General features: G+C 59.9%; 3 protein-coding genes across 4 annotated transcripts; 1 reads left to right on the top strand and 2 right to left on the bottom strand.

The window, feature by feature from the left end:
- Positions 1 to 40: 40 nt before the first annotated feature.
- LOC311438323 (pepsin A-like) lies at positions 41 to 8,461 on the bottom strand. Its single transcript, XM_084522616.1, has 8 exons — positions 4,541 to 8,461; positions 3,923 to 4,079; positions 3,398 to 3,778; positions 1,779 to 1,978; positions 1,580 to 1,696; positions 1,270 to 1,414; positions 840 to 938; positions 41 to 441 (listed from the first exon to the last, which is right to left on the bottom strand). The coding sequence occupies exons 1-8, from the start codon at positions 4,591 to 4,593 to the stop codon at positions 289 to 291; spliced, it is 1,305 nt and encodes a 434-aa protein (XP_084378742.1). The 5' UTR covers positions 4,594 to 8,461; the 3' UTR covers positions 41 to 288.
- A 163-nt stretch (positions 8,462 to 8,624) lies between these two features.
- On the top strand, positions 8,625 to 12,769 carry VPS37C (VPS37C subunit of ESCRT-I). 2 transcript variants are annotated; one of them, XM_084522621.1, is made up of 6 exons: positions 8,625 to 8,904; positions 9,311 to 9,619; positions 9,914 to 10,029; positions 10,110 to 10,281; positions 10,782 to 10,864; positions 11,129 to 12,769. In XM_084522621.1, the coding sequence occupies exons 3-6, from the start codon at positions 9,937 to 9,939 to the stop codon at positions 11,867 to 11,869; spliced, it is 1,089 nt and encodes a 362-aa protein (XP_084378747.1). In that variant the 5' UTR covers positions 8,625 to 8,904; positions 9,311 to 9,619; positions 9,914 to 9,936; the 3' UTR covers positions 11,870 to 12,769. The 2 variants fall into 2 exon arrangements, with proteins under 2 accessions (XP_084378747.1, XP_084378746.1); XM_084522620.1 differs by lacking the exon at positions 9,311 to 9,619 and having other exon boundaries at positions 8,626 to 8,814.
- Positions 12,770 to 13,113: 344 nt separating this feature from the next.
- On the bottom strand, positions 13,114 to 18,515 carry CD5 (CD5 molecule). The gene is made up of 10 exons (XM_084522612.1): positions 18,324 to 18,515; positions 17,370 to 17,408; positions 16,699 to 16,974; positions 16,560 to 16,622; positions 16,149 to 16,448; positions 15,171 to 15,455; positions 14,957 to 15,088; positions 14,519 to 14,572; positions 14,154 to 14,276; positions 13,114 to 14,047 (listed from the first exon to the last, which is right to left on the bottom strand). The coding sequence occupies exons 1-10, from the start codon at positions 18,373 to 18,375 to the stop codon at positions 13,962 to 13,964; spliced, it is 1,410 nt and encodes a 469-aa protein (XP_084378738.1). The 5' UTR covers positions 18,376 to 18,515; the 3' UTR covers positions 13,114 to 13,961.
- Positions 18,516 to 18,699: the final 184 nt, after the last annotated feature.

Here is an 18,699-nt window from a genome sequence, read left to right as displayed (position 1 = left end):
ACCTCCCCCTTCACTGTGTCATGCAATAAAGACTCCAAGCAATTTCCAATCTTTTTATTCTCACCGCAGACCCGTTACTGCCCAGAACTGTTGCTAAAAGAGCCAGACGAGCGAAGCCACCCAGGATCCGGATTGCATTTTTGCAACGGAAAGAAATCATTTGTCAAATTCTGACAAACTCGCTCCTCCGTCAACAGACACCGGGGCCGGGAGCCGATGATACTGCAGGCTGCGGAAGCCCGCAGCACGCCAGGCTCGGTGCAGGGGGTGCGGGGGTCCCTGGGGCACTCAGCACTGCTGCGCTGCTGGGGCTAAGCCCACCCGGCGGTGGGCTCTGTCAAAAACACTGTAGTACTGGCGGAGGAAAACCTGACCCAGGATCCAGAGCTCCGTGGGGACGGTGATGCTCTCAAAGCCGCTCTTGCAATAGCCAAGGTAGATCTGCAAATTTAGGGCAAACAGTGAGCCTGAATTCTCCCCGTTCAGCTAGCTGCAAAGCTCGGGAAGCAGCACAAGATCCTTTTAATGTGTTAAAATCCCCAACGTCCATATTTAGGGAGCATTAAGATGGACCAGGGCTTAGATGAGAAGCCTTGAAATACAGCTGGTGATCGCAGGGAAGTTTAATAGCAAGTGCTGACTTGATAGAAGTTAATAGCAAGTTAAATAACTAAATAATAATGAGCTATTAATAATTAGTAATAATAATAATAAGTTAAAAATGCTGTGCATATATATATATTGGTGGCATGGTGCAACCCGCCCGTCACTTATGCCCTCGTGCCCTGGGGCGGGGGAAGAAGAGCTGCCCCCAGGCTGGCTGCGCGGCAGGCACTCACCTGCTGGATGTAAGTCTTGGCAGGCACGGGGAACTTGGTTCCCCTGATGACAAAGATGATATCAGGCAAGCTCTTCTCGGCTCTGCAGCTGACCTTGTACTGCGAGGGAAAACGCAGCATGAGGGGCTGAAAGCAGCACGCCACGGGCGATGCTTCCAGAGAGCATCAGGTGAAGAGAGGCAACCTGCGGGGACGGCCCGGGGGTGGCTGTAACTTCCAGGCAGCGAGCTGCCTTCAAGGAATCGTGGAATGGATGAGGCTGGAGGCACCTCTGGGTCCACCCAGAGCAAGGTGCCCAGGACCACGTCCCGGTGGCTTTTGGAGATCTCCAAGGAGCCTCCACAAGGAGGGAGCAGAAGTGGCAGCCCCACCGGTGAAGGCAGGACCTGCCCCGGTCCCAACCACATGGATCCTCTCCCCCTGCCCTCACCTGGCCGCTGGGGTACTCGGAGGCCCTGATGTGGCGCTGGATGGCGGCGACGTCTCGGGGGGGTCCGGCCAGCAGCATGGTGCCGCTGTCAACCACGGCTTGGCAGCCCCTCGGGCACGCAACGACCCGGCCGCGCATGATGATGCTGGAAAACAGCCCCAGAGAGCCTTCTGCCTACGTGTGGGCGAGGAATTCGCGTGGGTCCTGCCCCATCCCTTAGATTTTGTGAATTTTCTAAGCTGAAAGTTTGGCTTTTGTGACAGATTTCTCCCTTCTAGGAAAGCTTTGGGTTGTGCAGAGCAGGGCTTACCGGTCCACAGCAATCTGCCAGTACGTTTCGGCAGAGAGGGGGATCCAGCGGAGCCTGCCGGAGAAGCAGGAGGAATCCATGCCTCCGAGCATCACAAAACTGCCCGTCCTGCTCTTGCTGGAGGTGAGAGGGGACAGCGGAGGCATGCTGAACAGCTGTCTACTTGCGGACCGAGGGGGCTCCGCTGGTCCCCACTTACGAGCTGAGGTAGATGGAGAAGAGGTCCTCGGCCACCAGGCCCTGGCTCATCATGTTGTCAAAGACGGGGACGGCCCCAGAAGAGGCGATGCTGGGGAAGGCCAGCCCCAGGATGCCGTCGAAGGCGTGGTGGGTCAGAAAGGAGCCAGGCTCCTTCTTGCTGAGGCTGATGGCCTGGTTGCTGATCTGGATGTTTCCAACCTTGGTAGAGAAAAGAAGGGAAGAAGATGTGCTCCGTTCTGGAAAAAAAACACACGCTTTGCCCCCAGAGAGAGCGGGGAACCCTCTGGAGCACTCCCCACATGCTCCGTCCTCGCCTGGGAGCCCTGAGATAAGCCAGCACCCAGCTGTGAGGAATGCACAAGGCAACGCTCAGCTCCGTCCTGCCCTGCGGGGCTGTGCCAGGCTGGTGGCAGCAGCTGCCCGCTCTGCCCGGCGGCAGAGGGCACCAAACCCCAGGCAGCATCCCCACGTCCTCCCCGGGAGCCGGACAGGGCTGGAGGGGAGCTGGGAGGCTTTTAGTCCTGGTCTGCTTGTTATTGACGCAGTGGTGGCTGGGATGTGATTATTGTTCGATTAAATCCCCAAAGAGTGCTGCTTGCTCCAGAAAAAGGGCAAATTTCGATGTTCTGGTGTCCAGGCAAGGCTTGATTTGCCTCCCTGCATGCAGGAACCTTACCTGGGCTCGTAGTGAGCTCAGACTACACAGGAGGGCTAAAGGACTTGTACAGAGAAGCACCCAGCAACTGCAAAAGGCACCCTTGCTAGAAAGGCTCCAGTTTACCTGCCGACACCTTGCACTGGCACCAGAGGGAAGGGTTTTTCATTTTCCTGCTGCCAGTCACTTGTGGATGACTGGGACTCAATTCACCCTGCTCGGAAGCAGCTCGCAGGCTGCTCAGCACCTGCTTGGCTCCAAGCAGCCACAGCACGCAGTGTTTGCTGTCCAGCTGATGGCAACAGCGAGAAGGTCTGAGAGCCCTGAGAGCACAGGACAGGGCTGGAGAACCGCCAAGCGAAGAAGCTTTGGAAATGCAGGACACGGCCCCTTGCAGGAACCAAGCTTTGGCTCTGCCCTGTTTCTATCCCACCTCGCAGCGCCCCTTTGGGCACCGCAGGAGCTGGACTCACGCGTACGGTGTCGTAGGCCAAGACCCCGCTCATGCTGCCGGTGCCGTACTGGATGGAGACGGGCTGGCCAGTGGCCTGGTGCGTGGCAGACAGCCTGGGGTTGAAGCGTTCGTGGCCGACTGCAGGGGCAGAAGGGGTGGCTGGTCACAGCGCTGACCCTCCCCGCAGAGAAGGGCCAAGGCAGAACCCACGGGAGGATTCCTTGAGCTCCCGAGGCCATCAACATGGGCAGGCCCCGGTACCTACCTCCAAGGGCCGCTTTGGCCCCAAGATGGGCCAAATCCTTGTCCTCTGGGCAATATCTGCTCTTGCCGGAGGAAAGGAGATCTGTTTCCTTCTAGCCTGCTGGCACCCGGTGCTGTACAGAGCTAGCACACTGCTAAATGACCATTTGAGCAGCACCTGGGCCAAACCATGCCTCGGGCTGTCTCTACACAGCTCCAGGTAGCAAATGGACAACATGCTTCACTGGCATCCACCCCACCTCACCTCGCACATCACTCTCCGGGCAGGCCTGGGGCTGCCTCGAGGCACCCGCTGGCTCTGAATTGCAGCATCTCCCGCAGCCTGCAGCCCCGCTCTCCTCGGGGAGAGCCTCAGCCTTCTCCCCGCTCGCTCTCTGCCTGGCGCAGCAGCACCATGACTGCCCGCACCAACAGGAGGAGTGTCGGCGCCCCACGCTTGCTCGGAGCAATGGGCACGGCGCGGGCAATGCCAGCCAGCCCTCGCCCGGAGCAAGTCCCACCGCTCACCGCAGGCTGGGCTGGAGCAGTCCACCGAGGGCACCCACAGGTCGGAGGAGCCGGTGTCGAAGAGCACAAGGAACTGCTGGGGCGGCGTGCCGATGGAGATGGCGCCCACGTACTCGGCCTGCCACGGGGGAGAGGGAGGGTTTTGAGGGGAGCAGAGCTATTGAAAGCAGAATTTCCTCTTTTCTAGGGCTAGAACTCCTCAACACCCACCCCGAAATGAGCAGACTTATGGACATCAACAGCACCCTCCGGCCACACTCACATCCATGATGTTCTCCAGGGGCTCTGTGGTGACACCACTCGTAAGGCCGGAGAAGAATTTGGATCCCACGCGGGAAAGCAGCGTGTTCGGGGAGGCCTCCAGCAAGCCCCGCTCCTCCAGCCTGTGCCTCAGGGACTTCATCCTCCTCAGCGGGATCCTGGCCAGCGAGGGGTGGCAGAGATGGGCAGGGGGTGAGAGGCTGGCCTCACATTTGGATAAGCCGGTGCATGCAGCGTGGCGACAGTGCCACAAAATCATGTACTGTCAGCATCAGTCAGATGTTATGGGGACCCGAAAGCTTGTGGATTTGGGTGTACGTGTCATTTTGGAAATTAAAGTTCAAAATGGTTGAAATAGAACTCACACATTGCAAGTAACAGCAAGCAATGAGCTCCGTCAGGGTACGCTTCGGTGGTCTAGTTCAGACGCTTGCCATAGAATCAAACTTCCATAGCTGTGCCCGTGGGAGGAGGCTTGGGTCCAAGCACAGGTCTCCCCCAGCACCTCAGCCACCAGACCCCTTCCTGGGCATCCCCGTGGCCATGGGGAGCCAGCTGAGCATCTCCCCCCGCTCCTCCTGCTGCCGCGAGGGAGAGCCACGAACCCCGCTGCACTCACCGGACGGCGCCGCGGGCGAGCAGCAGCACAGCGAGGAGCAGGACCAGCCTCATGGCCAGCTTGGGGAGATGAAGAAACACTGCCGGAGGGGGTGAGGCCCCGGGGCTGCTGCCTGTTTGCTCACACGTCAAGTTTTTTTTGTGCGTGGGTGGCAAGCTCGATAAGAAATGCAGGTTTTTTCCACCAAGAGTCCTCAAGGAAGTTTTGGGGAAAAATGCGTTCTTCCCCAGCTTTGCGAGGTCTAGCCACTTAGCGGCCAGATCTTTTCCTGATGGACAGCAGACTGTGAAGGGGCAGAACAGGCTTGGAACAGAGTGTTTCTGGTCATTTTAATTAAGAGCAGAAGGAGGAAATGGATCACGGGGACCTCACATCACAGTTATGGGTCACTGTTTTTCTGGTGTGGTAGTAGAAATGCCCTGTGTGGACATCCCCATGTGATATACACCAGATAAACCCAAAGAATCTGAAGCACACAGTTACTCAGGTAGACGCGAGGCTAGGAGGCATCTCACTGGGTTTGAGAACAACCCCTGCAGCTCTCCCCACCTTTGTCCCAGGTTTCAATCCAGACATCACGGGGAAAACAAGCTTCCCTGTGGAAACTGGAAAGGAAAGGCTGCTCTGCATGGCAGTGCTGGAGTGCTCTGTGAGTGACAAAGAGCCCTGGGTTAAATCCCTGTGTGCATGCACAAATCCCCGTGCAGCTCTGCCAGGAAGGCAATGGCCACGAGGCTGGAGGCAGTCACAGCAGATCAGGCCCGACAGCCAGGTGCCCAAAAAAGTCTCAGTGGGAATTGCCCAAGACTGGGCACCGACACTTACACTGCCTTTAACTATCATGTGGCTCATCCCACGGGACAAACAGGACTGTAAGTGGCTATTCAGGCTCTGTGTGGCAAGGGACTTTGCTGATAAAGCTCAAGCTTTATCATTTGATAAAGCCCTATCAAATGGATCTGGTGCTGGGCAGAACTATCCTTGCTCTGTTTAGGAAAATACATCAATTCCTAGAACTCTTATCGGTGCCAGCTGGAAACGCTCAGCTTGAAAAAAAAACACCTTACTGATATATACTTTATCTTGGTAACAGAGATTAAGGAAGCAAACTTGTTTTCCTGTCCCTGTTCCCAATCTTTCCTGACCCTTCTGTAAGGGCAGACTGTGAGGAGGAATGGCTGGTTTGATGCTCCTGCGACTTGAAGTAACAACTTTTGATTAGCTTCCCCACTATTAAGGCAGGCCCGAGAGACGTCAGCTCCACTGCTGGGTGTACTTGTGAGGGGCAGGATGTGCAGGTGGTGAGGGCAGGTCTTGCTATCTGCTGTGATCACCGGCCGGGGGCAACCAACACAGCCTCTGTGGCTGAACCGTGTGGTTTGTGAAGCCTTCTGGTTACACAAGAGCAAGCACAGGAAGAGAATTGGTTGGGTTGTGGCTTGACAGATGGACAGCCAGAAGTGCATGTGTGACATGGTATCCAGAGCAAAGAGAAGTGCTTTCTTCTCATAAACTCACAATTAAAAGATAGGTGGGATTCTGAGAAAGGCTCTTCTGCGGTTGGAACCCTTCCCTGTTCAGGAAGATAACACTGTCTTGAAAATAAACAGGGTCACATTAAAAAAAAAAAAAAAAGAAAAAAACGAAAAAAAAAAAAAAAAAAGGAAACACAGCACTATCTTTTTTTTTTTTTCCTTCTACAGGAAAAACGCCCCAGATTTCCTATGACTCTTAAGCTCAAAGGAACAGTCAACCAAAGCCGCAAATGAACATGGCCAGACAATAAACCAAAGGCAACATCTGACAAAGGATCGGGGCTGCTGAGTTGAACTCCTGTACACCTGACATTTTTTCAACCTCGCACAGACTGTGAGTCACTTTCCTCCCTAGTCTTGCATTGCCACCCTCCACCTCAGAGCCCACAGAGCCACAGGCAAGTCGAATGCACTCATTAAGTCCTCCCTTGACAGCAGCACCCCTGGAATGTTTCCGTTTTACTCCAAAACACTCATGATGTATCACAACAACCAGCTGAAACCATCTCTTACACAAACTAAGGAGGCGAACAAGCAAGCAATGGGCACATCCTCCACATGAAGCAAAAAACACCCATTTTCCAAACTTTTAATTGCTGGGAGAACACTTTGCCATTGGCACTGCTTTCCCATTCTGTTTCTTACGTCATTGCAAAGAACAAATTGGAATGCAAGCTTGTTTATCCTCTACTCAGTCCTTATAGCTTGATATAAATGGTGAACTGGATGTGCTCCAGCCATTCCACAATGCTGGAGACTGCTCCTCAAACAAGCCTTGGAAATACCAATCTCCCTTTGAAATGTCAAGTCCTTTTCCTGCAGTAACATTAGGTCTTGACCCGGTTATCAGCCCTGCTATGAACAAATTGGACCACAGAGCACTGATCCAGATCCATATGACTCATGTTTATTATTCAGCAGCCAACGGGCCTCACGTGGTGCACAAGGACCAGAGGTGCCTTTCCTGAGACGCTTCTGCTCTACCTGCATGACCTTGCCTGGCCACCTGTAGTCCCCTTCGCTTTCCTCACCACCCTGAGCCCCTCTCATCCAACAGCACAGAGCTTTTCCTTGTCCTAAAATAATCTGTAGACTGGTTTGCTCCCGCAGAAGTGTGGAAAACTGAAGGATGGCTTCCCAAACAGCATGGCCTGATCAGGGCTGCCTTTGCCTCGCTGCTCAGGAACTTCCCTGTGTTTTATCTTGAGAGGGATTTACTTTTATGTCTTGGTTCCAGCTAAGCCACCTGAAAATGTTGTTATATGAGTTTTTGCCACATGGCAGAGGCATCTCAGCCCACTGTAATTACACCTCCCCTGCCTTCTTGTCTCTTGCACTTCCACCAATTTCTATCCATCTCCAGCTCTGCAGTACCTTTACTCCCAGCTGCCTCCCCACACTCACTTTACCCCCATCCCTTCACCCCTGAAGAAGCTACAGACTGTAACACTAAACTTGGAGGAGTTGTGGACTCTGATGAGGGTGGAAAGGCCTTGCAGAGAGACCTGGACAGATGGGAGAGCTGAGTGATCACCAACCGCATGAAGTTTAACAAGAACAAGTGTCAGGTCCTGCACCTGGGATGGGGCAACCCTGGCAGTACATACAGACTGGGCGATGAGACGCTGGAGAGCAGCCCTGCAGAGAGGGATCTGGGGGTTGTGTTTGACAGCAAGCTGAATGTGAGCCAGCAGTGTGCCCTGGCAGCCAGGAGGGCCAATACCCTGGGGTGCATCAAGCACGGCATCACCAGTCAGTCGGTGAGGCCTCACCTCGAGCACTGCGAGCAGTGCTGGGCACCACAGTACAAGAAGGACATTAAACTGTGGGAGAGTGTCCAGAGGAGGGTGATGAATATGGTGAAGGGACGAGAGGGGAAGACGTATGAGGAGCATCTGAGGGCACTGGGCCTGTTCAGCCTGGAGGAGAGGAGGCTGAGGGGGGACCTCATCGTGGTCTACAACTTCCTCATGAGGGGGAGTGGAGGGGCAGGCGCTGACCTATTCTCCTTAATCACCAGTGATAGGACCCGCGGGAATGGTGTCAAGCTGAGGCAGGGGAGGTTTAGGCTGGACATCAGAAAGAGGTTCTTCACCGAGAGGGGGGTCAATCACTGGAACAGGCTCCCCAGGGACGCAGTCACTGCACCCAGCCTGCCTGAATTTAGGAAGCGTTTGGGCTGTGCGCAGAGTCACAGGTCTGAATTTTGGGGTAGACCTGTGTGGGGGCAGGAGCTGGACTCGGTGATGCTTATGGGACCATTCCAACTGGGGACATTCTGTGCTTCTGTGACTCTGTGGCTGCCTGACCCCGCGATGCAGTGACTCTAAGCTTTATTTCCACGTCACACAGCGCTGTTCTTACCGGGCCTGCCCCCAGCAGCCCCCAGCCCTCCCCACCCACCACCCGCCCGTGAGGCCGCCCCCACCCCGCCACAAGATGGCGGCGGCGGGACGTACCACCCGCCGCGCTGCGGGGGGGGGGCGCTCCCCGCCCCGCGCGGTGGCACCGCCCACTTCCGGCCCCGCGCCGGAAGCCGGAAGCGCGGAGAGGCCGGGGGACGGCGGCGGCGGCGGCGCCTACCGGGGGCGCCGGGCGCCGGTACCGGGCCGCTACCGGGCGGCCCTGCCCTCGCTCTGAGCTGCCGCCGAGCTCCGGGCCGAGCCCCGCGGGGGCGCCGCGCCCGGCGGAGCGGGTAGGACACCGGCGCCGCCCCCGCCCGCGTCCCGGTGCGTCCCGGTACGTTGCTGCGTCTCAGAAGCCGTGGCGCGAGTGCCTGGGAGCCCCTAAACGTGCCCCGGCAGCACAGGGCTGTTTGAAATCAGGCAGGCAAGCAGTGCGGCAGGGCCATTATTTCCCCCATTTCCCCTTATTTTCCCGTATTGCCCCCCCATTTGCCTTTTATTGCCCCCCTTTCCCCTTATTCCCCCCCTTTCTCTTTATTTCCCCTTTATTCCCCCTTTATTCCCCCTATTTCCCCTTTATTTCCCCCTATTTCTCCTTCATTTCCCCCCCATTTCCCCTTTATTCCCCCCTTTCTCCTTATTTTCCCCCATTTCCCCCCATTTCCCCTCTATTTCCCCCATTTCCCCTTTATTTCCCCTTTATCTCCCCCCATTTCCCCTTTCTTTCCCCCATTTCCCCTTTCTTTCCCCCACTTCTTCTTTCTTTCCCCCCCATTTCCCCTTTCTTTCCCCTCCATTCCCCTCTCTTTCCTTTTATTTCCATTATTCAGCAATCTTTAAACCTCCGAGCGTTGCACCGAGCTCCCCACCCAGCCAGCATTGAGCAACGCCGTTCCCAGTACCAATTAGCGAGGGAAGCGGGGCCACCCAACAGGCAGGAGGGAGCCCAGCAGATGGGGCGAGGAGCTGGAGAGCTGGCCAGGGGCAGGAAGACGCGTGGTGGCAGTGATCCCTGAGCTCCTGTGGGTCCTGAGCACGGAAAGCAGGTCGGGGAGAGCAGGAGTTGTGAATGGGATGGTGCAGGGAGAGCCAGCTGGAGCCCGGCAGTCGGCGTGACGTCGTCCTGCTATCGAGGGGCTGTGAGTAGGTGTTTCCTTGACAAAAACGTCTGGCAGGCGTAAGTGATCCTTCCAAGCACGCTGTGAAAAGGAAAAAAAAAAAAAAAAAAAAAGCTGCCAAAGAAGGAATGGTTAGAAACGGTCAGTTTTCCTTCTCAGTCTCAGTGGTTCTTTATAGCATAAGGGAACTTCTCTGGCATAGCTGTTTAGAGTGGTTCAGCAAAGCTGTTTTTAACTCCGTAATAGGATTAGTGCCTATTTGCAGCGGGCTTTAGGAAACCTCCTCTTCATCTGCCATCCTTTCCCCCACCCTAGGAACCCGCAGCTGCCCCGGGAGGATGGACACCCTGAAGAACCGGAGCGTGGAGGAGCTCCGCGAGCTGCAGGAAAATGCCGAGGAGATCGAGCGCCTGGCCCTGGAGTCCAGGGAGGTAGGCAGGGGGCAGCCGGGCGAGGACTGGGCTCGGGGGGCTTCGCCAGCAGCCCCACGACTGCCGGCTCTCCCCAAAAGGTCCAGGAGCTGCAGCTGGAGAGGGAGATGGCGCTCGCCGCTAACCGCAGCTTGGCCGAGCAGAACCTGAAGTTCCAGGAGCCCCTGGAGACGGGGCGCTCCGACCTCTCCCGCAAGTACGAGGAGCTGCAGGAGCTGGCCGAGCGCTGTAAGGAGCAGAAGGCGAAACTGGGTGAGTGGCTCCGAGCCCTGCACCCTGTCCTACGCGGTCACCTGGGCTGTAGCTGGTGCAGCGCCCTTCCCTTCTGCATCTCCCTGCCCCAGCTGCACTGAGCAGAAAAATCCGTTCAGGGTGGCGGCAGTAAGGACTCTGCTCTGTATCAAAGCTGTGTTCCCCTCTTTTCTGGTCCAGTTCATGGACCAGATCATTCTCAGGTTGAGAATGCTGTCTTGGCAAAAAAAAAATCCAGTGCAGCAGTGGTTAAGGTTCTTTCCTCTTCTGTTTTCCTTGCATCAACATTTTCCGAGGTAGGAAGGCACTCTCGTGCAAGCGGATTGGGCATGGAGATGTGACATCGAGGAACAGAGCTCCTTCTGTTTTGTGTTTTGAGTGTCTCGCGTTACAGAGCTGCGGAACAGATGACAAGCACGGGCTCTGTAAGACAGGGCCGTGTGCTGATGTTTTTGTCCCGTTCTGTGTTCCATGTCTTGCTCTGCTGCTTGTTTCCGCAGAGAAATTTTCAGCAGCAATGCATCCCCAGATGTTGCTGGATCTCCTGCAGGTGGAAAGCCAAAAAATCGAAGAGGAGTCTGAGGTGAGCTTAAGGTTTAAACCCATTAGCAATTCCAGCGATTAGTCCTCCAGGACTTGCACTTACACTCCCAAGCCTAATCCCTTAAATCAAGGATTATCTCTTCGTAGTTTGACATTGTTGCTCCAAAAAAAAGGGATTTCCCTTTCTTGGCTTGTGTGTGGCGCGGTGATCTTCTGCACGCACCTGAGGGAGAGGCAGAAATCCCGTCCTGTGGGGGGTTCGGGGAGGAAGTGCTGAGGGATGCAGCGCTGTCTTCTCTTGCAGAAAATGGCTGAGAAGTTCCTGGAGGGCGAGGTGGCCCTGGAGACCTTCCTCGAGCAGTTCTCCGTGATGAGGAAGCTGGCCCACTTGCGCCGGGTCAGGGTGGAGAAGCTGCAAGAGACCCTGCGGAAGTCGGCAGCGCCGCAGGAGCCCGGCGGGGACTCGAAGCAGCGGCAGCAGCAGCAGCTGCCTCCTCAGCCCCCTGCAGACACGCCGAAGCCGCAGCCTGTCCCCTCGGGGGCACCTTCCTTCCCTCTGCCCTACAACCCAGCCCCAAGCATGCCGGTCGGCCCCACAGCCCACGGAGCTCTCCCACCTGCTCCTTTCGCTGGCGCTCCGGTCACCGTGGGACACGTGGGTGCCTCGCAGCCCGGCACCCAGCCCGTGTTTCCCTGCCCGCCTCCGGATGCCAGCTACCCTCCCGCTCAGGGTGCCAGCTCTGTGCCGGGCTACCCCCGGCCTCCCTCAGGAGCCCCCTCCTCTGCCCCAGCCTACTCCTGGTCTCCGTCCAGGGGCCCGCCACACGCCCCCTCCTTCCCAGGCCCTCTGCCCTCCACTCCGCCGCCCAGACCTGGCTACCCTCCCTACGCACCCCCCGGGGCAGGGAGGCCGCAGTGCCCCTACCCGACCCAGCCTCCCCTTCCCAGTTTCCCAATCCCCCCGCAGCCTCCCTATCCCCCGGGGCCTCCCTTTGGGTACCCCCCGCCTCCAAACCCTCAGCGCCCCGCTTGGCCTGGCTACTAACCTGGCACTCGCGGGCGGCGTGCTCTGCTGCTCCTTCCTCCCCACAAACCGAGGAAGAGGAGCGAGCTGAGAGCGTCTTGTAGGGTGAGAGACGTGGCAGGCGGTCGCAGCTGCAGCTCTAGGCTGGGTTTGGGACAATTGCTGGTGGGCTGGAGCGGCCGCTCTCCCCAGCTCCATTATAAAATGCGGGGAGTCATCGAGGTACTGCTGCGGGGAACGTGGGAGCGACGCGCACGGACAGCACCCACCCCTCTGTGCGTGTGGGGGCGACTGAGAGACCCTCGCTGCGTGCCTGCCGTTTGCTCTTTGGCTGACACACGGCACGCAGCAATTCTGAGCCTTTGCACAGGTGCTCAGGAGGCACGGTGGGAAGCACTGGCAGTATTTCTGACCCAAAACACTCACGGCCCTCCTGGAATTGAGAGGCAGAGCCAGCCAGGCTGGCAGCCGGACTCATAATGCGCTGTAGCAGGGGGAAGCAGCGAGCCAGGCCTCGAGGTGTGGCTGTTTTTACACTGCTGTGGGGTGACTTCCAAACCAGTTCTGCCTGAGGTGGTCCCGCTGCCTGTGAGGTTGGGATTCCCTCGGCACAATCCAGGTGCTCACGGCTCACCGGGGAGCAAAAACTGGGGCGGTTTTGTGGGGTGCTGCCAGCTCCAGCCGTCCTCGTGTTCCCCTCTCTCCTCAGGAAACACTAGGTAACGGGGGGTGCCCCCAGCTCGTAATGCAAATGGGATTTGCTTTGCTCAGCACTTTATCCTCCGAATCCTGCTTGTATCCCTGTAAGTTATTTATAAGGTATGGTTACTAATGGACTAGAAAAAGAGGAATGCTTTGGGGGGTTGATGGACACAGTTCCATCTCGTGGTTAATTACAGTAATAAATCTCAATGAATTGCACGTGAGGTCACTGCAGTGGTTGCTTTCGGAAACGGCAGGGCGTCCAGCTGGCACTTCTATTGATCTTTTAGTGCCATCCGGGCCTCCTTACATCAACTTCCTCTTGGTTTTGTCAATAAAAGCTTTCACCCTCTTGCAGGACCCTCTTCTGATTTGCCTTTCCTGCTCTCTTGCTTTCATCTTCCCTAAGGGGCCCGTTGCTGCGGTGCCGTGCGTCAGCCCAGCTGGCCCCTCAGCACCATTTCTCTCTCCCCCTGTGCAATGCGTTTTCCCCCACTGGCTGCGAGGTTGCCGGTCTAAGGAGCAGCACTGGTGGTAGTAGAAGGACAAGAACAAGACATAAATACTAGAAAAACGATTTTATTACAACCACCACTGCTCGTTAAATATCTCAGATTTGGTTCCCAACATTTTTACCCTCCCTGTGCTCCTCGCGTCTGCGCTTTGCTGCGTATGTGGGCGCAAATCTCACACTGCACCCCACAAGCACGGCCGAGCTCACATCTCTGCAGCCTTGCCCGAGGAGCAGGGGTCCTGCTGGCGAAGCACGGAGCCCTGTGCGTGCACAGCCTCCTGCGGGGTGGAGGAGCGTGGTTATCCCGGTTTCGGGGTGGAGAGGCTGGCAATCCCCCTCCGAGCTGTTGTGAGCGCGGCTGCTCCGTTCTCGGTGCGCGTGCAAAGCCTGCTGCAACCCAGCTGCCTCACAGACTCATACAAAAAGCTTGAAAAGCCCCCGCCTTGCACTTTCCCAGGCGGGAGGCCCCGGGGCAGGGTTGAGGAAGCTTTCTCGGAAGGGTGCTCGGTTAGCGGGGTGCTGCGGTACCCCAAAGCCAGGCGGGGGGTCAGAGCTGAGCACTGCTCGGCCTGGGGGGAGCTCAGCGGGCGGCGGGGGGTGCAGGCAGGTTCAGCTCCAGCTCTGGCAGGGACATGGCGAGAGGCAAGGTCTCCCCACGAGTGGCCGCGTCCCTGTGAGCAGGACGAGCTCTGCCAGGCCATGGGGGGACACGGGGGGGACTTCCAGCACAGGCATTGATTTGTCTTCTCCTCCGCCGGCTCTGCCCAGCTCGTGCTTTACCTTTCTCCACGTGCTGAATCCCACCTCAGTCTGCAGGGCGAGGAGGAAGGGCAGGAAGCGAGGTGGTTTGCCAACACGTGAGTAGCCGCAGCTGGGCCGCCCCTACCTCTCCCGGGGTCACAGCCTGCGGGCGGACTGCAGGTCGTAGTCGCTGTCGGAGGAGTTGTCCGGAGGGTTGGAGGATCGGGCTGCGCCTTCCAGGGCTGCGGAGGGAACCCAGCAGGGCACAGCTCCTTCCTGGGGCTCGGGAGGGGGCCGCCAGCCCCAGGCACCCCTCAGCCAGCATCACCAAACCGTCCCACACCTCACCTGCGTACGCCGACAGGTGGGAGCTCTTCTGGGGGGGCTGCGCGTAGTCGTTGTCCCCCCCCTGCACCCTCTGCCCGTCCGCCCGCGGCCTCAGGGTGACGGTGCTGTTGCGGTGGAAGGAGACTGCAAGGCAGGGCGGCTCAGGGAGGGGGCACAGTGCTCGGGGCTGTTCGAGCACCCCCCCCAAGCCAGGTGGGCCCCCTCCCGAAGGGCTGAGTAAGAGCGGGAGCCGCTCGCCGCCCGGCTGAGTCAACGCCGCCCCGGTGAGTCAACGCGGTGGCAGGAAGCGAGAGCCCCCGCACGCCGCCGTGCCCCGACCCAAAACCCCGCTCCCTGCCCGCCGCCCCCGGGCTGCTGCCGCTCACCGTTCTGGTTGAGCCCCGTGGGGCCGATCCACTGCCGCTGCTTCTTCTTGGAGACTGCACGGGAGGGAGGCGGTGAGGCCCGGCGCGTCTCCCCAGGGAGCTGCCGGCTCGCCCCGCCGCCAGCTTCTTTCCCTCCAGCTGCCGGCCCCCCGCCGGCCCCATCTGCCGCCCTGAATAATCCCCCCACCGGTAATCCCCCCGGGACCCGCTGCCCGCCTCGTGAAACGCGCCTTTGTGCACCTAATCCCCCCACCAGCGCCACGTGGGACAGCAGAGGGACAATGGGGACAGGGGCTGTGGCACTGGCACCCCGTGGTGGCACCCGGCTGGGGAGGGGGGAGAGCAGCGCGCGCGTGGCCCCAAACCCTGGGGATCCCACGGGCATCGTGGCGGGCACTAATTGGAGGTGCTGGGGGGAATGGGGAGCTCGCCACCTACTTTTCTTCATCAGCCACCTGTAGGCGGGAGGGCCGCAGATAAGCAGGAGGATGCCGAAGAGGAGCAGGGCCAGGCAGATGCTCGCCACCGTGCCCGCTGGTACGCCGGCGGGACGCGGCTTCGAGTCGTGGCCTGTGAGAGGACGGATGTCACCGCGTGGGGACAGCATCTGCGGGGTCTGGGGGAGCCCGGTGGGGAGCTGCTGGCCACTTACACACAACTCGGGTGCGGGAGCAGGAGTGGAGCGAGCGGGGGCTGTCCGGGCAGAGGTGCAGGTGGCGGACGTCGCAGCTGACCCCCTTGGCAAGGGGCTCCCGGACCTCGGTGCTGGAGGAGAGGTTGCCGCAGCGCAGCTCCCTGCACAGCTGCCGGCCCCGCTCGTTGCGCAGCGCCCGCTGGTCGCACAGCACCTGCCAGCGGCCCTGCTGGAACACCTCGATGTCCCCCTCGCAGGGCGTGGGGCCACCCGCCAGCCTCCGCACCGCCTGCGGCTGGGAACCTGCGGGAGAAGAGACCTGGTGGCCGGGGTGCTCGCCGTGCCCGCCTCTCCCTTCCCCTCGTGCCGCGGGCATTGAGGGCTCACGCGAACGGTGGCAGAGACGTCAAGGGGCTTGGAACCGTCCCCGTGGCGAGCACGGCCGTGAAACCCCCCCAGCAGCTGCTGCACTTCATCCCGTTAAGCCCCCAGACCCCGCGGTCTGGCTTCAAAGCCCGAGCAGATGGAAGGGCTTGGAGCGAGCCAGCCGCTCGCCCCGGGGCTTGGCTCTCCCGGCCTTGGCACGAGCAAGGGGCTGCTCGGCGGGGAGCCACGAGCTGCCTGCGAGCTTCCCCCACCACACTGCTTGCAGAAAACACAAAGGGGGCACGGAGGAGAGCGTGCCAGACCCCGATGCCTTCCTCCCTGGCGCGCGTTGGGTTTCAGGGTGCTGGCTCCCCAGTTTTCCCGCTTGTAGGCTCAGAGCAGGGTCTGGGGGTGCAGTTTCCAGGAACCCAGCGCGCACGGGAGATTTCCTGTTTTGTCTTCACGCACGGAAGAGGCAGAGCGGCAGTGGGTGGATGGCAGCGTAAGGGGTGGAAGGGGCACCGCTGCCACCCAGGGGTGCTCCCAGCTCCCCATGCCCACCTCCTGCGTGCCAAAAGGGAGCGGTATCCACAGCCCCCCCGCCACAGCATCCCCCGGTGCACCTCTCACCTGAGCAGGTGAGGAAGGCGGGTGCTCTCCCACGCCTGGCCTGGGTCCTGTTGAAGCAGTCGAAGAGCTGGGGGCTCCTGCACGGCTCCAGCGCCTCCCACCTCACGAGGAGCTGGCTGGGCTGCGGGGTCGCGGGGCTGTCGATGGGGCTGCCGCAGCCAAGCGCGCTGCAGATGCGGGCACCCAGCTCCATCCAATTGCCCGGGCTGCTCGCCACGGCCCCCCAGCGCCCCCGCACGTGGAGCTCCACGAAGCCTGAGCAGCTGAAGTTGCCGTCCACCAGCCGCAGCCTGGGGGGGCCTGGAGAAGGAACGGGGAGATCGCAGCCATCGCAGGCGGGATTTGGGCTCCCCAAATTCCCCAGCAGCCACGCGAAGCCCTGCCACGCCGCGCGGGCAGCGGGGCTCTCACCAGTGGGCTCCGGGCTGGTGGTCGGTGGCGTAGTAGGAGGCTTGGTGGTGGTGGGTGCTGGCTCTGAAACGAGAAGGGAGGCAACAGGTAGGGGCAGCGGGGGCACAGGGGGGCTGGGGGAGGGTTGCGTGATGCTCACCACTGCAGATAAAGGTGGCGTGGCTGCTGCAGTTAGCCGGCAGCCAGCGGCACCTGCCCGTCCAAGTGCAGCGCATCGCCCGCACCCATGGCTCCCTGTTGCTGTCCACCACCAAGTTGCTGGCGGCGCTGAGGGGGCCACAGCTCAGCTGCTGGCAGATGCTGGCTGCTTCTTGCTTCTTCATGTCCCCGCACACGGGGCTCCAGCCTCTCTCCGTGTACACCTCCAGCTTCCCGGCGCAGCGGCAGCTGCCACCGGTGAGCCGCAGGAGGGGGGCTGTGGGGAGAGCAGAGCCATAAGGGGCTTTCCTCCCCTCCCCGCAGCCCCCAGATGGTTTTCCAGCTGGGTCTGGCTCGGTGCTGCAGTGAGGCTCAGCACCACGGTGGCAGCTGGGGCTGCTGGCAGCATGGGGCAGGAAGGAAACGGGGCTTGCTCGGGGTGCACAGGGGAAATGGAGCCATGAAAGCCCCGGGACCCCGTACCACACACTCACAGCGGGCACCACAGCACCGCTGCTTGCCTCGTGGGACCGAGCGGGTTCTGCAGCCCCAAAGCCAGAGCTGTGGGGCCAGAGCCACCGTGATGCAGCAGGCACTGGTCCAGTCCAAAAGGCAGCGTGCTAACAAGCCCCAGGTGGTCCCGGAGAGCTGCTCCCCCCCCCTCATGCTCACCTTTATGGTCCAGGGCCGCTCCTCTGTGGCTGCAGATTGCTGCAAGAGAAGGGGATGGGATCAGCTGTACCTGCACCCCACACCCCCACCATGAGCAGCATCCCCCGCCCGCGACCTGGCAGCAGGAGTTCAGGAGGAGGAAGGTGACGCTGGGCGCTCTGGGCAGCCCTGCCACAAGCGGGGAGGTTGGGGAGCACAGACCCCATAAGCCACTGTTTTTTTTTTTTTCTTGGCAATAAAAGAGCATTTTCCGGCTTTCTCGGTGAATTTGCCCTCACCCCTACTCCTCGCTATCTTTCGTTAAATACAAGCAGCCTCCCGCAGCCAGCCGCAGCGTGCTGGTGGATGGCTACTGCTGAAAAACAGACGGAGGAGCACAGCACAGCTGCTAATTGCCACTCACTGGCTGCTGTCATTACTGGTAGGAAGCCCAGGCCAAGGGCTGCGGGACAAGGACGGGGTGGCTGCTTGGGACTGGGGCAGCCCGCGCCCTGCTGGGGGCCGCTTTGGAAGGAGCCGGTGATCCGTGAGCTGCTGGCAGCCGGCTGGGAGCCCAGCACCAGGGACACTGGGGTTTTGGGGACTGGCACCCGCTGGTGAGCGCCCTCATTTCATCTCCCAGAGCCCCAGCAGCAGCGCGGCAGCACTGTGGCCTTGTGCTCGGCCAGCCCCTTTTGCTTCTCCCTGTCCCCAGAAGTTCCCCGCAGCGCCATGTTCAGGGCGTGCGCAGGGGACCCTGGCAAGGGGGTGACCCCCAGCACAAGGCACGGGGCCGAGCCCCGCGCCCTGCCCAGCAGCGGGGTGCCACCACGGGCTCCGTGTGATCTCAGGCTTCTGGCCAGGCTGGGTTTCCCCCACCCGCTGCCCGAGGTGCCGGCGCTGGAGGGACGGTGCCGTGCACCCAGCAGGCGCCCAGCACCACCCAGACCCCACGCCCGGCCCCTCCGTACTCACCCCATGCCCCCAGCGTGAGCAGCAGGCGCAGGGCAGGCGGCCAGGCTGCCATGGGGCCGCTGGCTGCCTCCTCCTCCTCCTCCTCCCCAGCGCTGGCGGCTGAGCACGGGGCACCAACGCCTCTGTACCCGGGCCGGGGAAGGGAGACGAGGGGGGGACGGGGAGGAACAGGCTGTTTTTCCTCCCTCTGTGGTTTTCTGCGTCACGTCTCGCTCGTTTGAAGTCACAGCCTGCCATCTGCCTCGCCGGCTCCTGCAGAACCAGAGAGAAACTGAGAGGCTCAACTTCATCCGCATCCCCACCCCGTCCCCTCCCGTGTCCCCATCCCCATCCCACCCCATCCCCATCCTCGTTCCCAGCCAATCCCCATCCTATT

This window comes from Aythya ferina (assembly GCF_964211825.1).
Source record: "Aythya ferina genome assembly, chromosome: 5".
In the NCBI taxonomy this organism is placed as follows: Eukaryota; Metazoa; Chordata; class Aves; order Anseriformes; family Anatidae; genus Aythya; species Aythya ferina.
Note: the sequence above shows the minus strand (reverse complement) of the source record. Positions and strands in the feature narration are given on the sequence as shown.

What these genes read in the sequence shown, in the direction of transcription:
- LOC311438323 (XM_084522616.1), bottom strand. Translation starts at nt 4,593, where the DNA reads ATGAGGCTGGTCCTGCTCCTCGCTGTGCTGCTGCTCGCCCGCGGCGCC. An exon ending in CCGAGTACCCCAGCGGCCAG is followed by an intron (nt 939 to 1,269) that starts GTGAGGGCAGGG and finishes TTTCCCTCGCAG; the next exon opens with TACAAGGTCAGCTGCAGAGC. An exon ending in CCAAGACTTACATCCAGCAG is followed by an intron (nt 442 to 839) that starts GTGAGTGCCTGC and finishes CTAAATTTGCAG; the next exon opens with ATCTACCTTGGCTATTGCAA.
- VPS37C (XM_084522621.1), top strand. Translation starts at nt 9,937, where the DNA reads ATGGACACCCTGAAGAACCGGAGCGTGGAGGAGCTCCGCGAGCTGCAG. An exon ending in TGGCCCTGGAGTCCAGGGAG is followed by an intron (nt 10,030 to 10,109) that starts GTAGGCAGGGGG and finishes TCTCCCCAAAAG; the next exon opens with GTCCAGGAGCTGCAGCTGGA. An exon ending in AAATCGAAGAGGAGTCTGAG is followed by an intron (nt 10,865 to 11,128) that starts GTGAGCTTAAGG and finishes CTTCTCTTGCAG; the next exon opens with AAAATGGCTGAGAAGTTCCT.
- CD5 (XM_084522612.1), bottom strand. Translation starts at nt 18,375, where the DNA reads ATGGCAGCCTGGCCGCCTGCCCTGCGCCTGCTGCTCACGCTGGGGGCA. An exon ending in GCTCACGCTGGGGGCATGGG is followed by an intron (nt 17,409 to 18,323) that starts GTGAGTACGGAG and finishes CTTCTCTTGCAG; the next exon opens with CAATCTGCAGCCACAGAGGA. An exon ending in CGCCACCTTTATCTGCAGTG is followed by an intron (nt 16,623 to 16,698) that starts GTGAGCATCACG and finishes TTCTCGTTTCAG; the next exon opens with AGCCAGCACCCACCACCACC.